General features: G+C 41.6%; 1 protein-coding gene across 3 annotated transcripts in view; it reads right to left on the bottom strand.

Annotated features, from left to right (window-relative positions):
• Positions 1-25743, bottom strand: part of LOC145465475 (uncharacterized) — a 29821-nt gene extending 4078 nt beyond the window's left edge. The window contains exons 1-13 of one of the 3 annotated variants that reach the window (XM_081449260.1): positions 24856-25743; positions 24496-24565; positions 13846-14689; positions 13220-13337; positions 13070-13090; positions 12559-12695; positions 10437-10591; positions 10170-10326; positions 9635-9707; positions 8613-8668; positions 6959-7084; positions 1405-1470; positions 878-1116 (exon numbers count right to left, since the gene is read on the bottom strand). In XM_081449260.1, the coding sequence (XP_081305386.1) occupies positions 878-1116; positions 1405-1470; positions 6959-7084; positions 8613-8668; positions 9635-9707; positions 10170-10326; positions 10437-10591; positions 12559-12695; positions 13070-13090; positions 13220-13337; positions 13846-14689; positions 24496-24503 (2000 nt within the window). In that variant the 5' untranslated portion in view covers positions 24504-24565; positions 24856-25743. The remainder of the gene's footprint in view (positions 1-877; positions 1117-1404; positions 1471-6958; positions 7085-8612; positions 8669-9634; positions 9708-10169; positions 10327-10436; positions 10592-12558; positions 12696-13069; positions 13091-13219; positions 13338-13845; positions 14690-24495; positions 24566-24855) is intronic. The other 2 variants (XM_081449261.1, XM_081449262.1) reach the window with 2 other exon arrangements.

The following is a 25743-nucleotide window of genomic DNA, read 5'->3' as shown; positions in this document are numbered from 1 at the left end:
TTGTCTGTCTGGGTCGAAACAAAATTTGGGAGCAAATATTTACCACTCACTGTGAAATGCGGTGGGGTTACAGAAGGAAAATTAAATCTTATCATAGCGGCAGCATTTAAGCAATGATCCAAGGTAAGGAGTACATATGAATGAAAGGAAAACATCACTCAGCATTCAGTACAATCCTTTCTGTAGTTTTCCTCATGAGTAAGTGAGTCAAAATTAATCAGTATACCATATTCCGTCATAATTTTATGAGAAACGGACAGATAAATTTTCTCTACGTGTAGATTGGCTTTTTTGATTGACACAATATTTGGAGAATTTTCTTGGAAAACATTTTTGAAAAATCACTCGCCCGATCCTTCTCCCCGCCAAAAGTTAAAACTTCCTTTTTCTGTAATGAGCAACACTTTTAAAATGGTGTATCTACATCGACATTACTTATATCAGGAAAATAAATAAACTGTTCCCCTTGGGGATTATTCAGGGTTTGAATGAAGACTAGAAAACGATCCTAAGTTCACAACCTCCTAACTAGGCCTTATTCTAGCAAATCCCATGAAACGAGTCTTCCTAATCTTACGGAAAATAACGAAACACGAGTGAACCATGATACGAGTGTCGAACGTCAACTTCGTGAACTCATAGTGCAGAACGAGACTCCATGGTGGAGAAAGGTACCTATCGTAGTCCTTAGCGCATAGACCTCAGTCTTAAAATCACGACTCGATTATATGCTCAATTGCATGAATCAATTGTTAAATGGATTATGACTTAATGCGGTCTGCTAAAATGATGTTGCCTCAACTAAGAACTAAAGAATGTGTTTATATGAGTACTTCCTCGGTTTCGCTGCTAGAGAACATTCTGACCCCGAACTCACCTTCTCGTACGAGGGGAAGGACCAAGCAAAGTGCTCGCAGATGGATAATGGCCCGTGGCACCTAACGAGGAAGGCATCGCTCCGATCAGGTCATCAGGGTCCATCCAAATAAGGTTACACTTGTTTTGTTTCACAAAACGATCTAAAAGTTTCGTGGTTAGCAAGTCTTTTTTATGGCGTGGGTTCACCACAATGCATTCGACGTTCTCGGATAGACTAACTGGTCCGTGAATTTGGACCTGTGGAGGAGATATCAACGTGTTATGGTTAATTGATTTTTGAGAGTGCGGTGTGGTGTTGAGAGAAAAATCAAAACACAAATGGAAACAACTTCCAACGTCGAACGTCCAAGATGCTTTCTTTTAGATATAAAACGACGATCAAGGCTTTAAACAAGAGTAACTACCTGCTGGGCAGGTGTTACATATGCATTATGTGGAGTGGCGTTTGTTTCAAAAATACTTGATAGACCATAACAATAGAAACAGCAGCAATGTTTACAACCACTATCTACAAGCTCGTTTCACCTCTTTGTAGTGTGAAATGCAATCTGATCGATGAAATGGAACTTTCCCAGTGGCTACGTCTATAATCTAAAAGAAGGGAAGCGAAAGGTATAAATTATTACATGCATATTAAATCGTTCTTATTCACGAGATTTTTATACCATATCGCGAACGAGCGAGTCTTCGAAGGCCGGTTTGTGTTGACAAATTTTGCTGCTTTCTTCCAGTGAAGGTTTGTGTCAACATTCAAATAAACGCGGCGCCAAGTGTGTTCAAGTTCTCGTTTACTGTGCTGTCTTTGGTTCCTTTTATTTAAGGCCATCCCCTACAAGTTTTTTTTTCGTTAAGCGTCGAATGCGTTTCTGGAACCAGAGGCCAGCTGGTACCCCAACATCATTGCCGTGGAGCCCTGGGAACAACAAGAAGTAGGAGGAGGTTGAGCAAGACATGATCGATGTGGTGGTAAAAATCAAACGAAAACATGAAAAGACGGGCGAATCACCAAAACTTCTCTGAATGCGTTGATTTCAACACTGAGCGGAAAAGAAAACGTGGAGACTTCATACGAGACATTATTGCACTTGTTGGACAAATAGTCTTCAATCTCTGGACAGCTACTTCAATACGTCCATGGAGCAGCAAAAGGACATGTCTTTGAAACTCAGCAGCTTCATCAAGCAAGAGAAGAACCTGATGAATCACTCGTTGAACCCCAAGTACTGGCGCACAGAATTGTTCCACTCCAAAATGAAAATGGAGGCAAACATTAGTTCACTCGAGCGGTGTTTAATAATTGCCAATTCACGTTTACCGTTGCCGATGCTGGCTTCTCCATTACCGACCATGCCGCGGTCCCAGAGAAGAATTTCAAGAGTATCTTGCCCATCATCATATAGTGACAATAAAATTAAAAACAGTTTGCCCTTCAGATCTATCAGAATTGGATTTCACAATTCGTTGACGATACTTTCGTGTTTTAAAAGTCCAAAAACTTAAGCATGCCAGTCACTAGACAGTTATCTTTTAATGACATTTTGATGGTTTTGTTTGGATTGGTTTCGTCATTCGCACACGCCTTATGCGATGAATACAATTTTCGAAGGATGTATTTCAAAAACTCGAAGCAGAAACACTAAAAAATGACATAATAGTGAATTAATAAATTTCATGCTCGATGTTTTAACATATACCTATTGACTGAGTGGGAGGGCCGGACGGGAAAATATTTGGCTCGAGGTCAGGACGTACGGACCGAGCGCAGCGAGTTCCGTGCGTCCTGACCGAGAGACAAATATTTTCCCGTCCGGCCCGACCTTACTCAGTCAATAAGCATTTTATCATATGACCACTTAACGGTTGAACCTAAATAGGACGCGATTACATAACGTCAGACGGCCGTGGGGAAAAACTACAGAAAAGACTCTACCATGAAAACTCAGTGTCGTTTATCTCTTCGCGTCGAACAAGAAACTCACAATTCATAGAAAAACACGACTCATTTTCTCATATTTGTTTTTCAATGTAAGTCTACAATTACAATTCATGCTAAAAAGCCAACAGAAAGTTGACATAAAACTGTCAAAAATATGTCAAAACCATCAAAAGCTTAACGAGTGACAAAAGTTCGCTTCACGCTTCACTGAAATTGTTCACAAATCTTCTTCATCTGAAGACTTAAGAAAATGTCGGCGTCGTTTCAAGCTATTTGTCTACCTCTTGGATTCTCTTGAACAAGGAAGAACCAGCAACTGAATATTAATGACACCGATGTTAGCTCCCGCAAACAGTACCTAGGTTTGCAGACTTTGCTGGCTTTGCTGTGTAGTGGAAATTCAAGCGAGTTTTATTATCTGGATGAACGGTACGGTAATGAACTTGTGTTCGTACTCAGTTTTGTTTCTTCAAACAACACTGATGTAGAAACTGCAGAGCAATATATCCTACTGTGCACAAGGTATGTTTGTGATTTCTCTTCTCCCAACTCTGGAAACTCGAAGAAAAAATTTATATCATACTTTGTTTTCTTCGCGACTTGCCGGTTTTCTTGCTTTTGACCTACGATGAATTCTTTGATGCTTTCCACTAAAAGAGGTTTCGCCTCAAGACCGTTTGCTTATTCCAAAGGTTAATTATCGGACAATTCATTCGGAAAAGTTGTTTTCTTGACCGCCCGTTTGCTTGTTGTTGGCTTTTGAGAAAGTTGTGAACTTCTTCAGTTGTGAGGACTGTGGACTTTCTTTCTGTGCTTTCGGAGTGAGTTGGCGACTGAAGTAGTTCTGCATCGGACAGTTCGCCTGGATAGTAAACTTTGCTCTCAGAATGTTCACTTTCATCTCTCATTTTGAAAAGAACAAAATTTTGCAGCGACAAAATTGTTTTGTCTTTAACTCGCATCGAGTTTCTATTAGGGCCGTATGCATTTCTAGTAGGGCCGTACGTGTTTTTCCGGCCCTATCACTTCGACACGTACGGCCCTCATACGGGACCTTTTTTCCTATGGTTTTCCAAGAAAATTGCGCGCGGGGCCGTACGGGTCATATGATAATATTTATTATATAGACATGTGTGTATTACTGGAAAATACATCGCTCGTAAAATTCGTACGAAACTACATCTGAGACCCTAGAGAGGATATTGATTATATCATTTCCCGCGGCTTTTTCACGGTTGTTTATGCAAACGGTTAGTTTGTCTATATAATAATATATAGATTTAGGCCAGCCTAAAAGCGTAGCTCCTGGGCCAGGTTGTTCAGAGCCCGATTAAGCTAACCCAGGAATTAAAAGGTAGAATTTTGATTTGAATTTTGTAACTTTGCGGTGAAGTTTTCTGTATATTTTTTGGCCTTCTGTTTTGAGTTTTAATAATCACCATACACACAAACCAAAGCAGCAAAAAAAAAACATTTGTATAGAAGAAAAAGTTATAATTCGGTTAACTTTTAATCCTGGGTTAGCGTTAACCGGCTTCCGAGCAATCCTGCCTTGTTATCAACAAGTTAACCTGACATGAGCCCGCGATCCAATCGAAAACCGGCACTTGGTCAGCGGTCATTTTCAAAAAGCAGGTAACCTCGATGAGCTGAAAACTTGAGCCCGTGATATGGTCACGTGATACTGGTCAGCGGATACCTTGTTTCGACGGGTGTCAATTGATCATAACATGGATGTTCAATATCAAAGAAGTACACGGTAAACAAAGGCTGCATGTCTCTGTCAACCTATTATTTGGAGCATGGCCGCCATGTTGCGCGACTCCGTCGTCGCCATTGCCGTTGCCGTCGTGCGTGCGCGCCCACGACCAATACCGCTAGCCATGATAACCAAGAAAAAATCCATTTAAGGGTTTCCTTTTCTTTCCTATATGAGTATGGGGCTCCGCTTGGCGGCCCTTCCGAAGCTCCACTAAAAAGAAAATGCATGGTAGCTTGAAGATATGAATTATATTTTCTCGTGTTAATAATGGTAATTGAACTGAGTGGAGTGCAATTTGGTCTGATTTCAAAATCGAACTCGCGCTGCGCGCTCGTTCGATTTGAAATCACAAGTATGATTTCAGACCAAAATTGCACGACACGAAGTTCAATTGCCACTTTATTAGATCCATTTTGAAATCGCACAGTTTTATCGCCTTAAATTTTAGATTTTTGGTGTATTGTTCCAGTAGCTGGTTTGTTAAAAAAAAAAAAAAAGCGGAACCGGAAGTGCCTTTACGTCTCATTTAGTATGCAAAACGATGTCATGTGACGAAACTCATTCGAGCATGACAAAGAAACAAGCAGTTCTGAAATCAGATCGAAAATAGTCTACTTCAGGTACAAAAGTTCGGTTCTCGTCGCCTGAATCAATGATGGAAGGCCTTCATTTCTTCTGTGGTTGAGGCTGAGACTTTCATTGTCTTTGGAGAAGGAATTTGAAGGTGCATACTATGTAATTCTGCGATCGATTTCTTTCGAGTTGTGAAACTCCTTTGAGTGCACGATGCCCAGTGGATAGTACTTTTCTTTTAAACACCGTTTAATAGCATGATTTTAAGGGAGTCCAGCTCGTTATCATCTCCGTTTCTTTTTGTGACCTCGGCGTAGGACTCAATAGTCAGGACCTTGTCAAGTTCTTGCGGCGCCATTTGTTTCAAGATATTTCAAAGATGGCGGGACTGGCACCGGCTTCGTAAGACGTTCGTTCATTCACTGCTTTGTGCAGTGGGGCGTATTTTGACTTTGTTTATTCACAGCGACAGAGTTGAGCTCATGTGTTGCTTCGTTTGAAACTATCGCAAACCTGGAAACATCTACCTTCTTGAGATGGCTCTTAATATGTTGTTGTGTTGTTTTCGTTTGTTTATGTTTTACTGGACTCGGTATCATACGGATCTTGAGCAATGTTGAAGAAAAATCGCCAAAATATTCGTCAAAATGGACACTGAAAGTTGGAAACTTCCATTCAAGTAGGTCTTCAGCCTGAAGGAGCTCATAATCGTCATTCAGAAACTGTAATTAATTAAATTCGTCAATGTTTTTGGAAAAAACTACAATAATAACAAAGTTTTGACAATAATAGTTGCAAAATTCTCCACACAATGGCTTTTTGCCTCTCATTTTCCTGAAATTTTATTGATTACTTTAAACTAATCTTGAAATCTGATTGGTTGTTTTGTTTTACTGTCCCATTTTCATTGGCTGAGAAAAAGATGCGATTTAGAGCAAAAAATAGTGCGATTCGTGAATAAATCGCACCACTGAGAGTCCATCAGATTGCAAGGATAACCAGTGATTTCAAAATGGATTTAATAAAGAACAATATTTTACCCCTCGAAAATAAAATTCATGTCTTCGCGCCGCCACGTAATACCCCCATACACAGTTAATTCGAAATCCCGCTGCCACAGACCCTCTATTTTGTCTTGAGTTCGTCGAGATCGCCAACTTAGCAAAATATTAACCCGGCAAGTTGGATATGAACGAACCAAAACGCAAGTGGTGGGGCTGGAGAAAGACACACCCGCTTCGCGGTCGCATCCTCGCTTTCGCGCCCGCGCTCGACGCAAAAAGAAAACGTCTGTGCGCAGACCAGCTAGTCCGAACTAGTTTTAGTTTCCCCTGAGAGTTCAAAGAAGCGAAGCCTGCCAACATAAAACGACAGCCGGAAATACGTCTGTGTTCGCAGGCTGTAACTAGCGGGCTTTCATGATGAGCTCCTGGCTCGGGAGAATGGGAGATCTCTCCCTGTGTCTCGAATTAACAACTCGCTCATTTGCTCGAATACTTGCTCTTTCGCAATAAGATCGATATTAAAAAGATCTTGAATAAAAACGATATCAGCCTCTTACCCGGTATAATAATCTGTTGCTGGTTTTCGCCGTCATGCAATCAAAAATAAAAATCGTGACTCTTCAATAAACCATAAAGTCAAAGATCTCGCTCTGAGACTCTCTCGTTCGCAACATGGCTTTACAAAATCATGAATAAAAACGATTTCACTTCAACAAAACACCACATGGGTATTCAGGCTAAAATAGGGTGCAGTTGAAATTTTTTCACGATGCCGCATAAAATGACTTATACTGCTTTATTTACCGCTTTTATCTCCTGGTCTGTGTAGGTAAACAAAACGTTTTCATAATGTTCACAACAGGAAAGTTTTACTCCCATTCCTGAAGTGTCCTGAGAGGCAAACGTGGTACGAAGGCGGACTTTCTTGAGCTGAAAATAAAGCAATACATGATAAAATGAAAGGGTGATAAAGGTTGATACAGCAGAAATTAACTGGGGGCTGCAACTCCGATATTATTAGATCATCATTGTCCAGGTAGCTTGAAAAATGTAAATGCAGGAATTTGGACTCGCAACCGAAATACTTAATTTATTACTTAAGTCAATTACTTAGAAAAATCATAATTATGAAAAAAAAGGAAAGACTTTACTAAAAAATTATCCGTTGAAAAATACGTAAAAAGGAAAAAAAATGGAAGCGAACAAAGAAGAAATTCAAACGTTCCAATGGCATAGTCTGTCGACCGTGGACAGTCTGGACAGAATACCTGTGACACCTTATTTTATGTAGATGCACGCACTTGGGCTAGTATCCCATACAACTGAGCTTCTCCCCGTTTCTTAACTTTTCTTATTTCCGCAACCACCCCGGCTAGGGCTCGAACTTGAACTGCTTGATCCGAATCAGAGTCCAGCGCTTAACGATAAGGCTACCGAGCCTCCCCCAGCGTATGCCATTGCCGTAGATCAGGGACCTATAGATTGTACCACGAGAACGAGGTTGAGTACGACTATCATTTTCGAATTTAAAACTAGTGACGTTTCCGGAGTAATCGCTCTTTGTGTTGGTTCCAGGTAGAGAGGGCAGCTTATGAGATGAGATGGTAAAGTGAAGTGATAATGTGGGGCTTGCAAAATGGAATTGAAAAGTCGTTCTCGTACTCGATCTCGTACTCGTACTATTGAGCAATTGTTTAAACCTTTTAAACACTCGGAATCTGAAATCTACGTCGTTTGTAGCTGTCCTTCAGTTGCCAGAATAATAAGGGTTTCACCCGAGTCCTGGCCGGGGTCTGTGCGCTGTGTTTTCGGTCAAGTAACTCTCAGGTCCTCTCACAGCGCTGCGTACCGACGAATTTAATGTTGAGACTAGCCTGCGTAGTAAACGTTTCTTTTTATTTTTACATATTTTCAAGGAGAAAAAGTTCGCATTTATCTTTCTTTTGTTGTTATTCGTTTACTAATGTATTTATTTTTTCAGAATTGAGTTATGAATTACTTTTTGGTCATTTCGAGCTAGGACTTCGAGTATTCCTACAATCCTCGACAAACGTCCTTGGCACACCTGGATCAGATAGCACGAAAATGCGTTGACAAGGTATTTTGGGGACAATACCTAATCACATCATTAGAGTAGGGAACCCCCTTCCTCCCCGATAGTGTTGTAAGCGGGCAATGACGACTTTATCATGATAAACAACATTGAATTGGGGGAAAGGGGGCGAACTGATAAATTGCCCTGACATGCAGATATTGCAAAACTGGGAAGGTGTGCCAAGACTTTTGTCGGAGATTGTAGTATTCCTAACTGCCATGTTGTTCTTGCCTCTTGAAACAGAGCTATAACTAGAAACAATTCACGAAAAAAAAAATAGATGTAAGACGGAAATTTGATCATTGAACCATCACTATTCGCACAATAAAATGCAGCTTTTGACATGAAATGCAGGGTACTAACCTGTAAAAAGGAATCACCATAACAAGAACATTTTCTAACACCACGAGGATCGCCAACTATAAGAGAAAATATATAAGAAGATGAATGCATGAGGAATATGGGAGAAATGGAAGAAAGTAAGAAAAGGGTCTCAATAGGAGGGGGTTCCCTTTGACGGTTGACGGTCAACTTTTAGGTCATTTGACGGTTGACAGTTCAATTTTAGGTCATTTGACAATAGATGGTTTATTGTTCGGAATGAAGAAGAATAATGCAATTAGTTCTATAATTTGTGCATTAAAGATCTGGTTTTTGGTCTTCAACGATGCGTCTAATTATCGTAATTACATCACTTTTGTTACCGCTGAGCTGGGCTATTAATCCGGGACTTGCGCATAAATGTACTTTTGTGATATATTAAAACGATCATTTTTAAATAGCATAACTCGACCCCATCGTTTACTCCTTAATTAAGGATATCTGAGACATTTGACGGCTATTATTGGCTCTCTCATTTGACAGTTGATGGTAAAATAATGCGTTTTAAAACGGTTAATTTTTTGGCTATCTGACGGTTGACATCTGCGGTTGACGGTTAACCCCATTGAGATCCTCTAAAAAAGAAGGGAGGAAGGGAAGGAGGGACATGTTGAACAGGGGAATAAAAATATGAGAGAAAAGTGAGGAAACGGAGAGGCAAATAGGGATTGAGAAAGAGAGGAAGGGAGTAATAAGGAGGAAGGAAGGTAGAGAGACAGAAAGCAAGGGAATAAATTAAGAGAGAAAAGGTGGGAAATAAAGGTACGTAGAAAGAGGCAGACGGGCCACGTCACAATTTACATTGATCCGTCAGGAGCATTAAAAAGGAAACAAGTTGGTAGAGAACTATCGCAGTACTCGCGAGTTCGAATCCCGTTTAAGACATTTTCTCAATTTTTTTGGCTATATTTTCGCCACTGAAGTTGCGTGCATAACTAGTATAGTGTTGGTCGTTCCTTGATATAACTGTAATGTGCAGTGTTATGATGCACAGAAGTACCAACCTATGTTTAGCACACCGTACTTGACACGCTCTGAAGGAGGGCTGCTCTGGTACGCATTGTTAAAAATGCGATCCTATTAAGATAGCGTTGAGAAATGAAATAAAACTTTGTGAATTAGTCAAGATTGGCACTAGATTAGCTGACGAGCTAGAACACTGGAACGAGATTTACTAACATATAAGCGGTTTACTGGAGGGAGGGTTGTTGTTGTGCGTCTCGTTAAAAATGCGACCCTACAAAAGCGTTAAGAAAAGAAATAAAACTTTCGCATTGATCATGATTAAAAAGACACAGTTCAGTCACAAATACCTGGCAAAGAAAACATTATCTTCAGCCAAACTGACTACCTACAACATTTTGAATGAGATCTCACCAATTTATAAGTGGTTTACCAAGAATGCATAATTATAGCTAGTAACTTGAAATAAAAAATAAAAAAACTAGTAGTGAGGTCGGTTCATTTTTGTTCGTGAACCTCAGTTTCTTCTGTGTGGTTAATTTCACAGTTGGTGACTACGATTGTTACACTCCTTACCTCCCAGGATTTCCTAGCTTCCATGTACGAAGAATCACCCCTAGTTCCAGTCTCAAAACGGTTTCGATAGTTCGTGTCTTCAACTAGGAATTTTAACACTCTATCAAGTTTGATGTGGATGATGATAGGCGAGGCACTGCGAACCCACTGTAAAGTTCTATGAAGTAAAATGAAAGAAATTTTAGCGAGTGATCTTCGCGTGATAAAATGCAAATACAATTTCGTATGAGGGTGTACGTACAAACATCTCCAAATTCGAAGACATACTTTTTCAGGTCATTTACACTGTAACCCAGACCCTGAACTCGGGCAAGCAGTTTGGAGGCAACACACTTGGAGTCCTGGGCTGAGCGTGTGATGACGTATTGTAAAGCTGCTTGTTGCGTGTCATTCAAGATGGCGACTGATGAGATTGCGCTCAACTGAAAACAGGAGTTGAGAATTATGGAAAAAGTGTATATATAAATTATCAATTAATTAACCTGGCAGAAAACTTAACTAAATTTCAAATTTCCCAATTTTGGTGAGAACTTCAGGTCCGACAGTCGAACCTCTATTGAGCTGCCACCTTTTAAGCGGCCAGTCCCAGCCTGTTAATAAAGCGCCCAGTTTTCAAAGTCCCTAAATGGTAGCCAGTAGTATACTGTAAATAAAACCCATTTGAACAGGCCACCTCTATTAAGTCGCTTAAAATTTGTATAATAATTTTGATACAAGTAGTTTTGGACAAAGGCGTTGATAGGTAAGAGTCCGAAATTGAACAGGTAAGAGTCCGAAATTGAAAATGATCACCGATAAAAACATTCAAACACAACTTTATTTGTGACCACCTGAATCCATGTGGCCTCGCCGCACTTTTATATTTGAATAAATTGACGTTTCTACTAGGCCACATGCTTATTCTGGACGAACCCCTATAAAGCGGCCACCTCCACTTCACCCGAGGGAAGACGACTAACCTCAGGTTGGAGAACAATGGCACAGTTTTTAGGCAGTCGGTGCAAAAATGAAAAAGAAAAAAAAAATCAGCATCACAGCCATTATTCAGTTGTAGCTCAGTTGGTATTTTCAGACAAAAGGAAAGCAGAAAAGTGCTAATCAACATGACACGAGCGTGGGACAAAGAAAAATCTGAGTCCCCGACAGGAATCAAACGTACCCATGACCTCCCGATACCGTGCGGGCGTTCTATCTACTGAGCTACGAGAACTCATGGAGAGTAAGGACATTAAATTGAGTTCACATGTGACAGGCGTCCTGCATACTGTCTATCTGATACACTCGAACTTTCCATTTATAATGTTCCGATTGAACAATTTTCCTCTGCAAAATCCTTGGAATACATATCGATGAAAATTTAACGTGGCATTCCTACATTGATAAACTGTGTAAAAAGATCGATTCCATTGTTGGAGCCATAAAGCGAGTTAAGCCATTTGTGCCTCAATCCACCCTACTCAATATTTACAACTCACTAGTTCAACCTCACTTTGATTACTGCAGCCTTGTCTGGGGTAATTGTGGCAAAGCATTATCTAAAAAGCTACAAAAACTACAGAACCGTGCTGCACGTGTTATAACTTCATCAAACTATGACGTAGATGTCGATTCCTTGTTTCACAAACTCAGCTGGCAAGACTTGAAATCTCAACGTCAAATTCAGAACGCCTTAATGGTTTTCAAGTCTTTAAACGGTCTTGTTCCGGAATATCTCACGTCTAAATTTATAAAGCGAAATGAACCAAGCTATTCTCTGAGGGACTAGGTAAACAAACTTGTTGTCCCCTTTCCAAGAACTAACTACATGAAAAATAGTTTTAGTTACAGCGGCGCTACCCTTTGGAACAGCTTACCCTGTAACATTAGAGAGTCTGGTTCATTAAACAAATTTAAACGTCTTCTCTACCATAACTTTTAAACACGGCATTCATGGAAACCAGGATTTTTCTTAAGTGGCATATTTATGTAAGTTAACATAATGTAAGGATTTGAATTTTTAGTCATTATTATGTAAAACTAATTTTTTCTACCTAATGTTTTACTGTGTATAAATAATGTGTAAAGATTAAAGATTAAAGATTAAAGATTGTCGAAGTCATCGTGAGTGTGATAAGTGAATAATGATGGTGAATTTTAAGCTCGGTAATGAAACGTGAAAAGTGAAATAATCAACATGACCCGAGCGTGGGACAAAGAAAAAATCTGAGTCCCCGACAGGAATCGAACCCATGACCTATCATGGGTTCGATTTTGGCATGGATTAAGCTTAGTCATTAACTACTACAGTGTCAAAAATATAAACGGCTTTGAAAAAATTAAAAGTGATAAAGAAGTCTTTTGTTTCAATCCAAGAACGGTTAATATAAATTCTTTTCTCATGCTAACTTACATCGTGGACAGAAGGAGTGAAGCCTTGGAATCTCTCTCTGGGTCCGGACATATCTCCTTTGCAATTCTGTGAGTGCTGGAACAATTCACTGACAGGAAAATCCTTAAAACAGTGCATACATCTCTCCAACACTTCTCCTGTGAAAAATAAATCATTGAAAAGAGTCAGGAGTTCGGAGCGTTTTGAAACATGAGAGAGCTCATCGTTAACCCAACCGCATACTCGTATTTTCCAAAATGTCTTTTGCGTTGTTCGATTGCACAAACAAACTTCTTTGCGAAGTCTACAGCGTTCAATGTGTCCGTAATAGACGTATGACAATGCAGGCGGAGGCAGTTAGTTAGACGATCCTTCTTCATGATGTGATGCTTCTAAGGAACACAGGCTGAAGCTGTTCAATTTATAAGTTATTTAAGATCTCCGCGGTTATGGCATTTCTAAACGTGTTACTTCTTGCCAAAGCTCACCTTCTCTGTTAAATTTAAAAGGATAAATTACTACATGTACTAACCTGTTATTTGCTGAGTTGGTGCTAGTGGTGAAGAGAAGACAGCAAACATTAAAGAGAAGACAGCAAATGGTCTCGGAAATGTCGGAAGGTCGTGATTTTTTATCGTTAGTTTTTATTGCAAAAAAAAAAAAAAAAAAAAAAATTGTACACCTGAAATAAAGACTGTTTTCTGGTCGCAGTTATGTGCATGGGTTATGAGCTCGTTTATGTGAAATAGCTCTTGACAGTAACAGCACCACCCCAAATCACTCAGCTCATCTGCGGAATTCTGCGAAAAATCAAGTGAAAAAGCTGGAATTGAAGAAGATTGTTGCAATGGTGGACGAGAGTGTAACACGGTAATCTAGTGATTACAGAGGCAATAAACACATACTGATAGAAGGTATAGCCCGCGAAAAGCGCGGGAAAATGTTCGAGAGGGTTTAATGTTGCACGTTATTGGCTGAAAGAAAAGGAAATTGGTCAGTGTTGTACCTCAAAGCTATCTGTGATAGAAATAATGACAAATTCGAACCTCCTGTCGCGAGTTTTTTCGCGTTTCGCCTCGACCTGCTGGGATTTATGACTCAGGAGTGAAATCCCGTGCAACTCGCACCATTACCTTTTCGCAGCTCTCTCCAACTTCTTCTCGTTTGGCTTGGCATGTCAGTTAAATTTTATTGTACACTATTAATAAGCGTTATCACAAGAATTTCTGCCCATGTATTTGTACGTCCAATTCCGGTCCTCATTTCAGCCTCGACCTTCCATGGAATATTTTCGTAAAAATACCTTACCTCATGGCGGCTTGCACAGTTGCAAGCGTGTTCCACAAGCACACTCACAGCAAACATTTTCAAGCAGTACAGGCACTGCTCTTCACAGTCATAATATGAATATGGCGGAGATATGAGGCCGTTTGAATCTTCTGCTTCTCTATCAGCACTCCCCTCCCTTGTTTTTGTTGAGCTTGCTAAGCTACGCACGTTCCAGTCATCCTCAATTGTCAATCTAGCATCTTCCAGAGAATACTCTACATCTGCGCATGTCCTTAGTTCTTCTTCTCTACACTTTTCAGCGTGATTTAATAACTCCAACACGGAAAACTCTTCTAGGCATGTGGGACACAGCTCTCTATCACACACTGAAGGATCTTCCATACAGTCAGCAACTCCAATTACCGAGGAGGATGGGGAACCATCTTTCAGCCAGAGCTCTTCAGCTTTTAACCTAGAAACTTCCTTGCAGCGAGGAACATGTTCCACAAGTTGCGGTACCTCGAAATATTCTCCACAGCAAGGACATGCCGCAACTGATGTCTTACGCACGCTTTTTGCATCATCTGAGTCTGTACAAGTAACTGCAGTTATCATGGAACATAGAGAAGCATGAACATTGCGTTCTGACTCTGGAAGCACTTTTGAACCAAACCAACCTTTTTTTATCCTGCAGAAGAGCCTCCTAAACCACCTGTTCTGCGGGCTACCTTCTTTAGACTCTTCTCTCGAGATGGTAGGTTCACATTGATGAGGTGAAGTGGTTGCGTTACGTGGTTCCGGCATGGTATAATTGGAAGTGCTTGTAACTATGTTCTCCTCTACTTCGGCTGGGGATTTGCAACAACTTGGAACAGTGCATGCGCTAATGATGAGAATCGAATGAGAATTAGATTTAGAAAACGTTTTTTGTCGAAGTGAAAAAGAAACGTCACAGAATTTTAAAAACTTCTGGGGCGGCGAGATGTAAAACGAAGGCCAATTATTTTGAAGGACTGCAAAGTGAACGTAGATCCGTGCTATTAAATTAATATTATGCTCACAACTAAAAACAAAGCGAAAAATTTGATCAATGAAACGAAGACAATTTGATAGAAAAAAGGATGAAAGGTAAAATTCTCCTCACACGGTGATTAGGATTTTAAATTTTGTAAATTATGGAGCAGAAACGCGCTTACCTCCTAGACTGCTGGCAGTCGCGCACAGTTTCTAACAGTTGATTACATTACCAGAGACCCCCCATATGACTCAGACAAGAATTACAGTCCGATAGAAGGTTTTGTATGGGCGCGTTGTATTCTAGACCAGAAAATCAGGCAGAAAAGGAAGGATTGGTGGTCTAGGTTCATGGTTAGCTTAAATAATGTTAGAAAGCAAATACTGCTGCCGTGGCCGGGTAATGTAAAACGGATTCAAGGTGTCCAAAAAAGAGCCTAAATGTCACAAATTGCACGAGGATCTTACAAAGCCGCAGTGACAGTCGGACAGATCTCAAAACCATCAGGAATTGGAAGTCGAGAACTTTTAGCGCGGCGGGATAAGCAACTATTGATCCACATAGTCAGAAAGAGCAGACCGAGATTCACAAAATCCCTAAGTTTGGTGTTAATCAGGCTAGTTTTGACTGAGATACAGCCATTTAAAAACGTCAAAATTATTAACAAAGAAATGTTTGGTCATCCGGACACAGCGTCCGGATGGCCATGCATTTCTTTGTAAATTTTGACATTTTCAAATGGCTGTATCTTGCTTACTACTGGGTCTATTTAAACCAAACTTGGGGATTTTGTAAAGCTTGGTCTGCGCTTTATGACTATGTGGATCAATAGTTGCTAATCCCATAATTTACAGTCCATAATTTATAGTCCTTTTAGGCTTGAAATCAGGCAATGAGGCGAGACGCTTTATGCTAAGAGGGGAATGGGACGAGACATGGGCGCGGCACGAACGAGAAGAAAACCAGACTGCAGACTCTTCTCGTGTTTTTGAGGACATTCACACTTGTCAAAAAATAATCTAATTTACCAATTAATAACAAGAAGATCTTTTAGATCTTATAACCGCGCTTTTAAAGATTTAACTGTTTTTGTAGCACTACATTCGCAACGCAGTGCACACTCCAACGCAGTCCTTCATGATTGATTGATTACTGTAGACACCACATCACTTGATCAACACAAACTGTATTATTTCTCCATCGCTCTTAGCCGTTGTGAAATCCCTGATGATCGCCGCGTTGTATAGCTATATTTAGGCCGGGATCGACAATTTGTCGGTCCATTTGAGTTATAAAGGTACACATAATGACTGAAGAGTTAGCTTAAAGCCCTTAAAAAGTTATAAAGATGTCAATGAACACGAAGAGTTGGTAATTTGACTTTACGGAACGTGCAAGTTTCGGAGTGTCAAAACATTTTTACATTTAAACATTATTTTCCCCGAAATACAAGTTAAAATGCGATGCAGTCGTACTCCACTCCTGCCTACTTCTCCGGATCAATGATTGAAAATAGTTTTAACATAAGAGATAAGCAGAGGGTGATGGACAAAACACTGACCCCTAGCAGCCCTGCTCCTAGTCCATGGACTACCCAAATGGACTACCCTAAAATGGACTACCCCTGAAAAATACTATTTCAGATGAGTGGTATGTTAAGAAGCTGCGATTATATACTTACACTGCACGGAGGAGGCTTTTCTTTTCGTTCCGCATCGCCTTCAGCCGCCATTTTGAATAACTATACTGAATAAAACAGCCGCCGTACACGAAAAACGTAGACTCAAATCAAATCAAATATTCTGTGTTAGCCTACGTGTAGCCGTACCCACCCCCCGAGGAAAAACGGGTGTGTACGGCTACACGTAGGCTAATTCTGTGGACAACTCAATCTTGCTCCCATGTGATTCAGTAGCTCAATCTTTCTCGAACAGACGAAATGATCTTCAGGATGTTACTCATGATTTGTTTTGCTTGTTTTGTGCCGAAAATTATGGCACAGAAGCAGCTAGTCTTCCGGTTTTTTCCTGAGTGTATCAAAATGAAATAGAAATGGGAATGAGGATAAAGCTATGGGACAGCAAGAAATTCCAACGACTACGCTACAAAAATTCAGAGTGGAGTGGAAGCAGTAGTATTCTTGGCTGGCCTGGACTATAATTATGTGGAAATTTTTGTGGTTTTGCGAGACTCCTCCTTTGTTACTGGTGTATGGACCAATTTTGAAAACTGTCACCTTGGACAAGTCATCAACAAAGTCGCTATTAAGCCCACTATGCCACAACATCCCAGAGACTGTCCCTTTAGCAACAGCAACAACAACAATAACAACAACAACAACAACATCTTTATTTTCGAAATAATTCAGTATAGTTATTCAAAATGGCGGCTGAAGGCGATGCGGAACGAAAAGAAAAGCATCCTCCGTGCAGTGTAAGTATATAATCGCAGTTTCTTAACATACCACTCATCTGAAATAGTATTTTTTAGGCCGGGGTAGTCCATTTTAGGAGAGTCCATTAGGATAATCCATGGACTAGGAGTCAGTGTTTTGTCCATCACCGTCAATGAATGAGTTGCCAGTAATCGGATACCCGTGTTTGCGCGATGAACTCTGGGATCGTCAGGGGGTAAACATTGCTAGTCGCTAGAAGGAAATGTATGGCGAAAAGTTGTTTCGAGGTACAAGAAAACGATTTTTGAGAGAGATCAACGCTTTTTCGCCGTCGTTTTTATCGCGAATGGATTTGGGCAATGTTGATATGTGGAATATGTAAGTTTTTGTTTGAATAACCGTGAAATATGTGACAAAGTCTACTGATAAACTCCGTTGCTTGCGTGAGGTTTATTGTGAAATTTACATGGCATAATGGTCTGAGAATATTACAAAATTAATTAGGTATAAATCGAGAGGAAATAACCCAGTAATGCCTTTTAAGTTGTGTACAGGCTACTTTTGAAAGCTCAGTCATACAAATAATACTGGAAATAAGCCCAGTGGTGATCATCCCGAAACAGCGGCTGGTAATCGAGCCTAGGGGTTGATTTAATGACAAATGAGTCCGCGCGACTCATGCTGTGTGGCTACCGTGTTGCTCAAAGCCTTTGTTTTGCTTTTACAAGCACGTATTTCAGTGATTTTCCTTTTCTATAACAGATCAAGGGTGGCTCCTTGAATATATCTCTGAGTATTTGTATTTGAAAGTGACACTTGTGCGTGATTATGCTTTCCAAAGTTTGGTATTGACGGTTGCGTGAAATTGCCCGACACAAAGGGTAGTAGTTCCTTCTGCAATTTGCGATTTCTGTTTTTCAGATTCATTTCTGTCTTTATATTTAACTTCTCGGAGGAATTTTCTACCATTTGATCCGGGTAGCCTCTCGAGATCAGACGTGTATTGAAATTTCCAATATTCTCTTCAATGTATTTCACAATAAACCTTGTCACGGTATGTCCAGCGTGACACATCATATACGGGCATGCGCGCCCCACGCATCATGTAATCCCTTGTCGGGCCAAGCACATGGCGATTAAAATAAGACTTTAAGCAAATCTATATTCGTGTCCACGTTCCATTCTACTGCATGGTGTCAGAAGCGGGATCCTGAGAAGATACTGGATCCTCCAGGTGAAGCATTTCAAGCATTCGAACATAAATTCATTCAAGCGCAAGCTGTAGAGCACATCAATTACTTCGAGCATTCAAAAACAACATGGCCGATCGATTCAAACCACCAGCTATGGACTGGACCACTCCAGGAAACATTCACAAGCGTTTCAAACTCTTCCAACAGAAATGCGAACTTATCTTCGCGGGGCCGCTCGATAAAGTCGAAGAGGCGAAAAAGGTGAGACTGCTGCTTTTATGGATTGGCGACAAAGGCCTCGAAATCTACAACACGACCACATGGGCCAGCGAAGGCGACGACCTCAAGATCAGTCCAGTTATGGCGGCACTAGAGGCTTATACAAAGCCCCAAAGTAATGAAATCCTCGCTAGATACCAACTTCGATGCCTAAAGCAGGGAGATAGACCACTTGAGGAATTCGTAACCGAAGCGCGACTATTAATAGAAGATGGTGGATACGATCCCGCCGCTAAAGAAAATACCCTCAGAGATACGCTGGTATTTGGCGTGGCGTCCGATAAAGTACGCAAAGACGCGATAGCACTTGGTAACGGGCTAACCTTCAAGCAAGTCTACGACCTGGCGAAAGTCGAGGAAAGCACTAAAGCACAAATGAAGATAATTTCCAAAGGTGACGAGAAATCTGATCTTCATACAGTTCAAAGAGAATCTGCATATTCGACTAAAAAACACCCACCGGGACAAAGCTTCACACACCAAACTTCCTACGGCGACCAAAACCAAAGAGATCATACCGGAAGAAAACCTCGCCGACTTCAATTCAAGTCGAAAGGCTGCTTCAGATGTGGAAACACCCATGATAAATCAGCGAATTGCCCTGCCAGGAATGCAAAATCCAAGCACTGTGGCAAGACTGGCCATTACGCGAGAGTGTGCATGCAAAAACGCCTTCAAAAGGTTCACCAGATCGTGAGTAGCCCAGAGTACCAGGGCCAAGACATCCACCTAGAGGATGAGTACCCCTTTGAGGATGATTATGAGTACACTCTCGAAGAAGAATCAGAAGAAGAAACAAGCGACACAGAACCCATTACTGTACTTCTTGGAACTCTCACTTCAACAAAGCACCAGCAAACCCAAGAAATTTCACTAAACGCCCTCGACAGCCACCCAGACAAAATCTTTGCCAAGGTCAAGACTATTGAAGTCCATGACATGAGCCTGAAAGTAGATACGGGAGCAGACGCCTGCGTCATCACCTCCGCAGACCTACAGCACTTCCCATTCCCGATTACTATCCTTCCATGCAGCAATGTCCTTAGAGGATATGGAGGCTCTGAAATAGAAAACCTTGGTGTTGGCACCTTAAAGGTCTCCTTTAAGGACAAGTCAGCCAATATCAAATTCAACATCGTGGAAGCCACAGGAAGCCTATCTATGCTGGGATGCCGACAATGCCAGGATCTGGGAATAATATCAACAAATTTAGATGAAGTTAACACCATTCCACCAACCAAGACAGAAGCTGAGGCACAACGTGGTCAGCTATCCAAGCCCACTGTTATGGAAGAATACCAAGATTGCTTCGACAAGCTAGGCTGTTTTCCGGGAGAGAAGTATCACATTCAGCTAATTGACCATCCTGTCCCAGTCATCCACCCGCCACGCACCGTTCCAGTACACATACTTCCCTTATACAAGGAGGAACTTGATAAAATGATCGCGGACGATGTCATCACAGCCGTGACCGAGCCAACCAGCTGGGTAAACTCAATCGTATGTAACATCAGAGAAACTCCTGAAGGCAAAAAGGAGATCAGACTCTGCCTTGATCCTAAGGACCTCAACAAGAGCCTACGTCGAGAGCACTATTACACCCGTACCATCGATGAGCTCCTACCGCAGCTGCATGAAAAGAAATTCTTCTCTGTTGTTGACACTAAGAAAGGTTATTGGCACGTAGCCTTGGACCACGAGCCAAGCCTGCTGTGCACCTTTAATACTCCCTTCGGACGGTACCGTTTTAAACGATTACCCTTCGGGGTCAAACTCTCCCAAGACATCTTTCAACGCAAACTCGATTAGGTTTACAGGGGCATCCCCAATGTAATGGGGATTGCTGATGACATCGTGGTATGCGGCTCAACCCAATCAGAGCACGACCAAGCCTTCTGTGAAATGCTCAAGGCCACTCGCAAGCACAATGTCAGCCTAAACTCCGAAAAGCTACAGTTCAAGCAGGCACAAGTCGACTTCTACGGGCACGTTCTGACAGAGAATGGAATCCAACCAGCGAAGGAGAAACTTGAAGCAATTCACAACATGAAGAGCCCATCAAACATGGGGGAGCTTCAGACTATCCTGGGCATGGTAACTTACCTGAACCGCTTCTCGACAAAGGTAACGGACCTAACATCGCCACTAAGAGAGCTAACCAAGAAGAACGTCCATTTTAGCTGGGAACCCCACCACCAGCAGGCACTCGATAGGATTAAGCAAGAACTCTGCACGTCCAAACTCATTTCCTATTACGACCCAGATCCGAGTACACCCACGATCCTTCAGTGTGACGCAAGCAAAACAGGCATTGGGGCCTGGCTAAGACAGTCAGACTCTCAAGGAAATGAACACATTGTCACCATGGCGTCCCGGTCACTCACCGACGCAGAGTCCAGATATTCTAATATTGAGCGCGAGTGTCTGGCAGTCACATATGGCCTGGAGAAGTTCGAGTACTACCTGCTCGGTCGAAACGTGACAGTTGAAACCGATCACTCCCCCTTGGAACAAATTTTCTAGGAAAACATCAATGAGGCTCCAGGCCGGCTGCAGAGGCTACTTCTTAGATGCCTGCGGTTTGATATCAATGTCCAGTACAAGCCGGGGAGATCCATCCCAGTTGCCGACGCCCTGTCACGAGTGTGTCACATGAGAGCAACACATGGCACTGAGACTACGACTAAGGACACCGCATCACAGCGTAACATCCACTTCATATCCACCCCCATTGACCTAACAGCAGTAAAGTCCTCTACAGTACAAGATCCTACCATGAATCTACTGAAGAATACCATCTACAATGGCTGGCCTCCCTACAGAAAACAATGCCCGCAAGAACTATGGGAGTTTTGGAACTTCCGATGCGACCTCACTTTAGAGGACGGTCTAGTACTAAAAGGTAGCAGGATCGTCGTACCAGCCTCCATGAGAAACCAAGTTCTCCAAGCGATCCACCTGAGACATCAAGGAGAGAACAAATGCATCCTCCGAGCTAGAGAATCAGTGTTCTGGCCCGGTATCTCCGCTGACATCAGGCAGATGGTAAAGGACTGCGACCTGTGTAACAAACACAAGCCAGCTCAGCCCAGACTACCCATTTTGCAGCCAGACTTTCCAACCCGACCATGGGAGAAGCTCGGCACGGACATCTTTGAATTTAACAAGGAGAAGTACCTTATGGTCGTCGATTACTACTCAAGATTCCCTGTGATAAGACTCCTCAACAACACGACCAGCCACACCGTGTGCAACCACTTCACAAGCATCCTTGCAGAATATGGCCTACCAGCCACTATCATTGCTGACTTCGGATCTCAGTTCATCAGCGAAAGATTCAAAACCAAATGCGAACAAAGTGGCATCACACTACACTGTAGTTCCCCATACCACCACCAAGCCAACAGCCTGGCAGAGAGGGCAATTGGAACCTGCAAGTCACTGTTAAGAAAAGCACTAGAGGAGAAGGAATGCCCTTACACAGCCTTATGGATGTATCGCACGACTCCCCTTAGTGACCAGATGCCATCACCCCACGAGTTGCAGTTTGGACGTAAACCCCAAACGACACTCCCAAGCAGCAGAAGCGCACTGAAGTCCAAACACCCGAATGATGACCTCCACCATGAAGCTAACCAGAAATGCCAAGAGAGGCAAGCAGTATTCTATGACAGGAAGGCTGGTAGCGACAAGAAGGCCCTTAACAACCGAGAACCAGTGTTCGTCTGGAACACCTTGAAGAATACCTGGCAGCCAGGAACTGTGCTAAATAGGCCACAGCCAATGGAGCGCCCCCGAACCTACACAGTGGACATTCAAGGGAAGATCTACCAGAGAACAAGGGAGCACCTGAGACCAAGGAGCCAGAGTGAAATACCCCCCTCAGCTGGCAGTAACACTCCACCTATCGGTACAGTGACTCCAGTAGACGACTCCAAAGACGCACACATACCCAATGACAAGGCGACCAGACCACCTCCGTTGTCAGAAGCCAGTCCTTAAGACAGTACACCGACACCAGATCAGTCACTGTCTCTCCAACTACCGTGCAGCAAGAGGCAAATTGATCTCGAGCCAGCAGGTGCTGTTGTAACCAGTGAAGGAACCTGTTATCACCCAAAGAGCCAAGTTACAAGGACTGGACGCATCACCCGCGTCCCAACCAAGTTCAAAGATTAAATAGGGACAAACAAAAACTCTTTTATTGACATTGGGTTCCTATTTACACCCATGAAACTGTTCTTAGTTCCTGTTGTCGTTTGATAGACGTTTGATTAATTTGATCAGCATTGATTATCATGTCCCCTTTTATCGATTTATCTGCATGTAACTAGTACCTCTTTTCAAAGAGAGGGGGATGTCACGGTATGTCCAGCGTGACACATCATATACGGGCATGCGCGCCCCACGCATCATGTAATCTCTTGTCGGGCCAAGCACATGGCGATTAAAATAAGACTTTAAGCAAATCTATATTCGTGTCCACGTTCCATTCTACTGCAAACCTCACGCAAGCAAAAGGGGAGTTTATCGGTAAATTTTATCACTTATTTCACGCTTATTCAAACAAAAACAAATTTACATATTTCGTACTAGTGAAATCATGGAAAATCCTTCGATAAGATCTTGAAAAGAGGTTCAGTATACTTTCAGTTAAATGAATACATTTCCACTTCACTGTTATTTTGAATGAAATGTCCATTTTACGCACGCTAATGACCTGGGTTTCCTCGACTTATTAGTTTGCGTTTCGGTTGACTGAGAAGCGCATTCTTCTTTCAGCACGTCAATCTCCGTCGGTAGCTATGGAGTCGAATCTTAATCGTTCGTTTCACTTTCCTCATATATTTATAAATGCTTGATCCATTCTAAGTTTGTATTTTAGAAATATTTCGTTCCTCAAAGACGAAGCTAAAAGAACAAACCAATTCTGTATTCGGAATGGCCATTGAGAAACAAGGCCGGATTACCGGCGACCTCTGGCGTGCGTATGTTTTCATTAAAATCCACAAATACATAGCTAGTTCACCAGTTCCAAGCCTCAACAATCTTCTTCGCGTCGTTGTAGAACGTAGATTTCGTTTACTATTCGTTGAGACAAGTCTCTATTTCAAGTACAAAACGCGGTGCATTTAATTTAGCGCGTAATTTCCTCACCTATAGTTTCGTCTGGGACTCGGAGGATCGTTTGCGCTCGAAATAGTGAGATGGCTTCCAGCTTATCCCAAATTCGTGCCTTATGGCAGTACCTTGACAATTTCAAGCTTTCCACTAGAGATAGAGAAGAATATACAGGCCATGAAAATCTCTAGGTTTTTACAGCAGCGGCGAACCCGAGATCGAAGAAATCCCGGCTTTAGCTTCGCACAGATCAGCCCACTTCTTTGGTCTTTTTCTCGTTTCTGGTCGAGTTTGATCGAGATAGAGGTATTGAATGATATGAAGAGCAATACTCTATTCTACGCATCCTGTACTGCTACAGCCTCCAACAACATATCTTCCTTGCATTCTGCAACGATTTTGACACAAACTATCGCATGTTCGGATACATTCTTCTCAGAAACAAAATACTGTTATTCAGAAGCCAACTCGTCCCATTCTCCGCTATTACTCGGTCGTGAACATGAAAATGGGCAAATTTACAAACTTTAAAAATTCATAGGAAATTAACGAAAATAGCTACAACGATAATCTTTTCGCAGTGGTAATCAGGAGAAAACGGAAATGCATATGATTGGAAAAAAATTTGGGGGTTAGTGGCACTTATGACCCTTAGAGAAAAAAACGGCTGCCAACAGACAACTTACCTCCCCATTATTTGAAATTCCACTGATATTACTCAGATCTTCAGAGTCCAACGTTATAATATACAATTCACTGTACAAGAAATAAGCATACAAGTAGACAAATGTTAGAAACAAATAGATATCGATTCAGACAGTTAAACGACATTTCAGGGAACAGAATCTTCAATAACTTGAACGGATTACCATTTGAATCGAATCTTCACAGTGTGTCATGAACAAAATTATCTATGAGAGTGCGATAAGTGTTAAATCGTACAATAGTATAATAGGGGTTTTGTTATAAAATTCTAGCCTTCCCATTCTCCGATAATTTTGATTTTCCAAATTCTGTTTTACGATTTTACGAAAACGTGTACAAACCTATGTGGAAGTGTATCTGTCTAAAAGCCAAGGAAGCAATTCAAGGTCCCAGACGATTACCTAAATCACCAGGAGCACAGGAGTCTTATTTGACTGTATTTCCAGCTGAATGCGCAGAGAGTACACTCTTACTTCAACGTATTTACAGCTGAATGCTGCGCAAATCGGTCATTGTAGGTAATCACATCATTAACTCATCATCAAGTGTAATCATGTTACCTGTCTGTTGAAACTCTCAGTTCCGCAAGGGAGAAGCCGCATACAGCAGTGACTGAGGTCGTATCGCCAGTGGTGACCAAAACATCCTCCGGTAAGCCTCGTGACCCAGGATCGTAGTTTCAGCAGATTTGAATAAGACTTGCCGTCAAAAATCTGTGAAATTTCAGACTACCAGACGTTTAGTAGATTTAACACCGTTCCGGCTGGCGGGGACTCTAGTCACTGCGGTAATCGCCTAATTGTATACATTAAAAATGCTAAAATTGCAGTCAGGGCATGAACATCAGTATTATACATTCGAAGTCGTGTTTGACACTGACTAGTAAAACGTTAAAACAACGTTTATTTAACAAATAAATTCCATGTTGCCGTGCGTCTGTTCAGTAATAGATCACAGATGACGTAAAAATGTGGTAAGAACAAAAAAGTGGCACAAGAGGCGATAGCCGAGTGTGTCATTGATGTTCTTACCACATTTTGACGTCATCTGTGATCTATTACTGAAAAGACCAATTTTGTGTTTGGTTTAGTCTCGCTCGACTGCCGACTGAGACTGCTGGAGTATTTTCTCTAAGTCATTTTCTGAAAAAGAAACGGCTTTATCTTTCTTCTTCCTGCTTCTCGTACCTGTTCAATGCCTCGACGAGACTTTTTTTGTACCGTATCTTT

The sequence above is a fragment of the Orbicella franksi genome, chromosome 13 (assembly GCF_964199315.1).
Source record: "Orbicella franksi chromosome 13, jaOrbFran1.1, whole genome shotgun sequence".
Taxonomy (NCBI): Eukaryota; Metazoa; Cnidaria; class Anthozoa; order Scleractinia; family Merulinidae; genus Orbicella; species Orbicella franksi.
The sequence above is the reverse complement of the archived record's forward strand: the minus strand, read 5'-3'. Positions and strand labels throughout refer to the sequence as shown.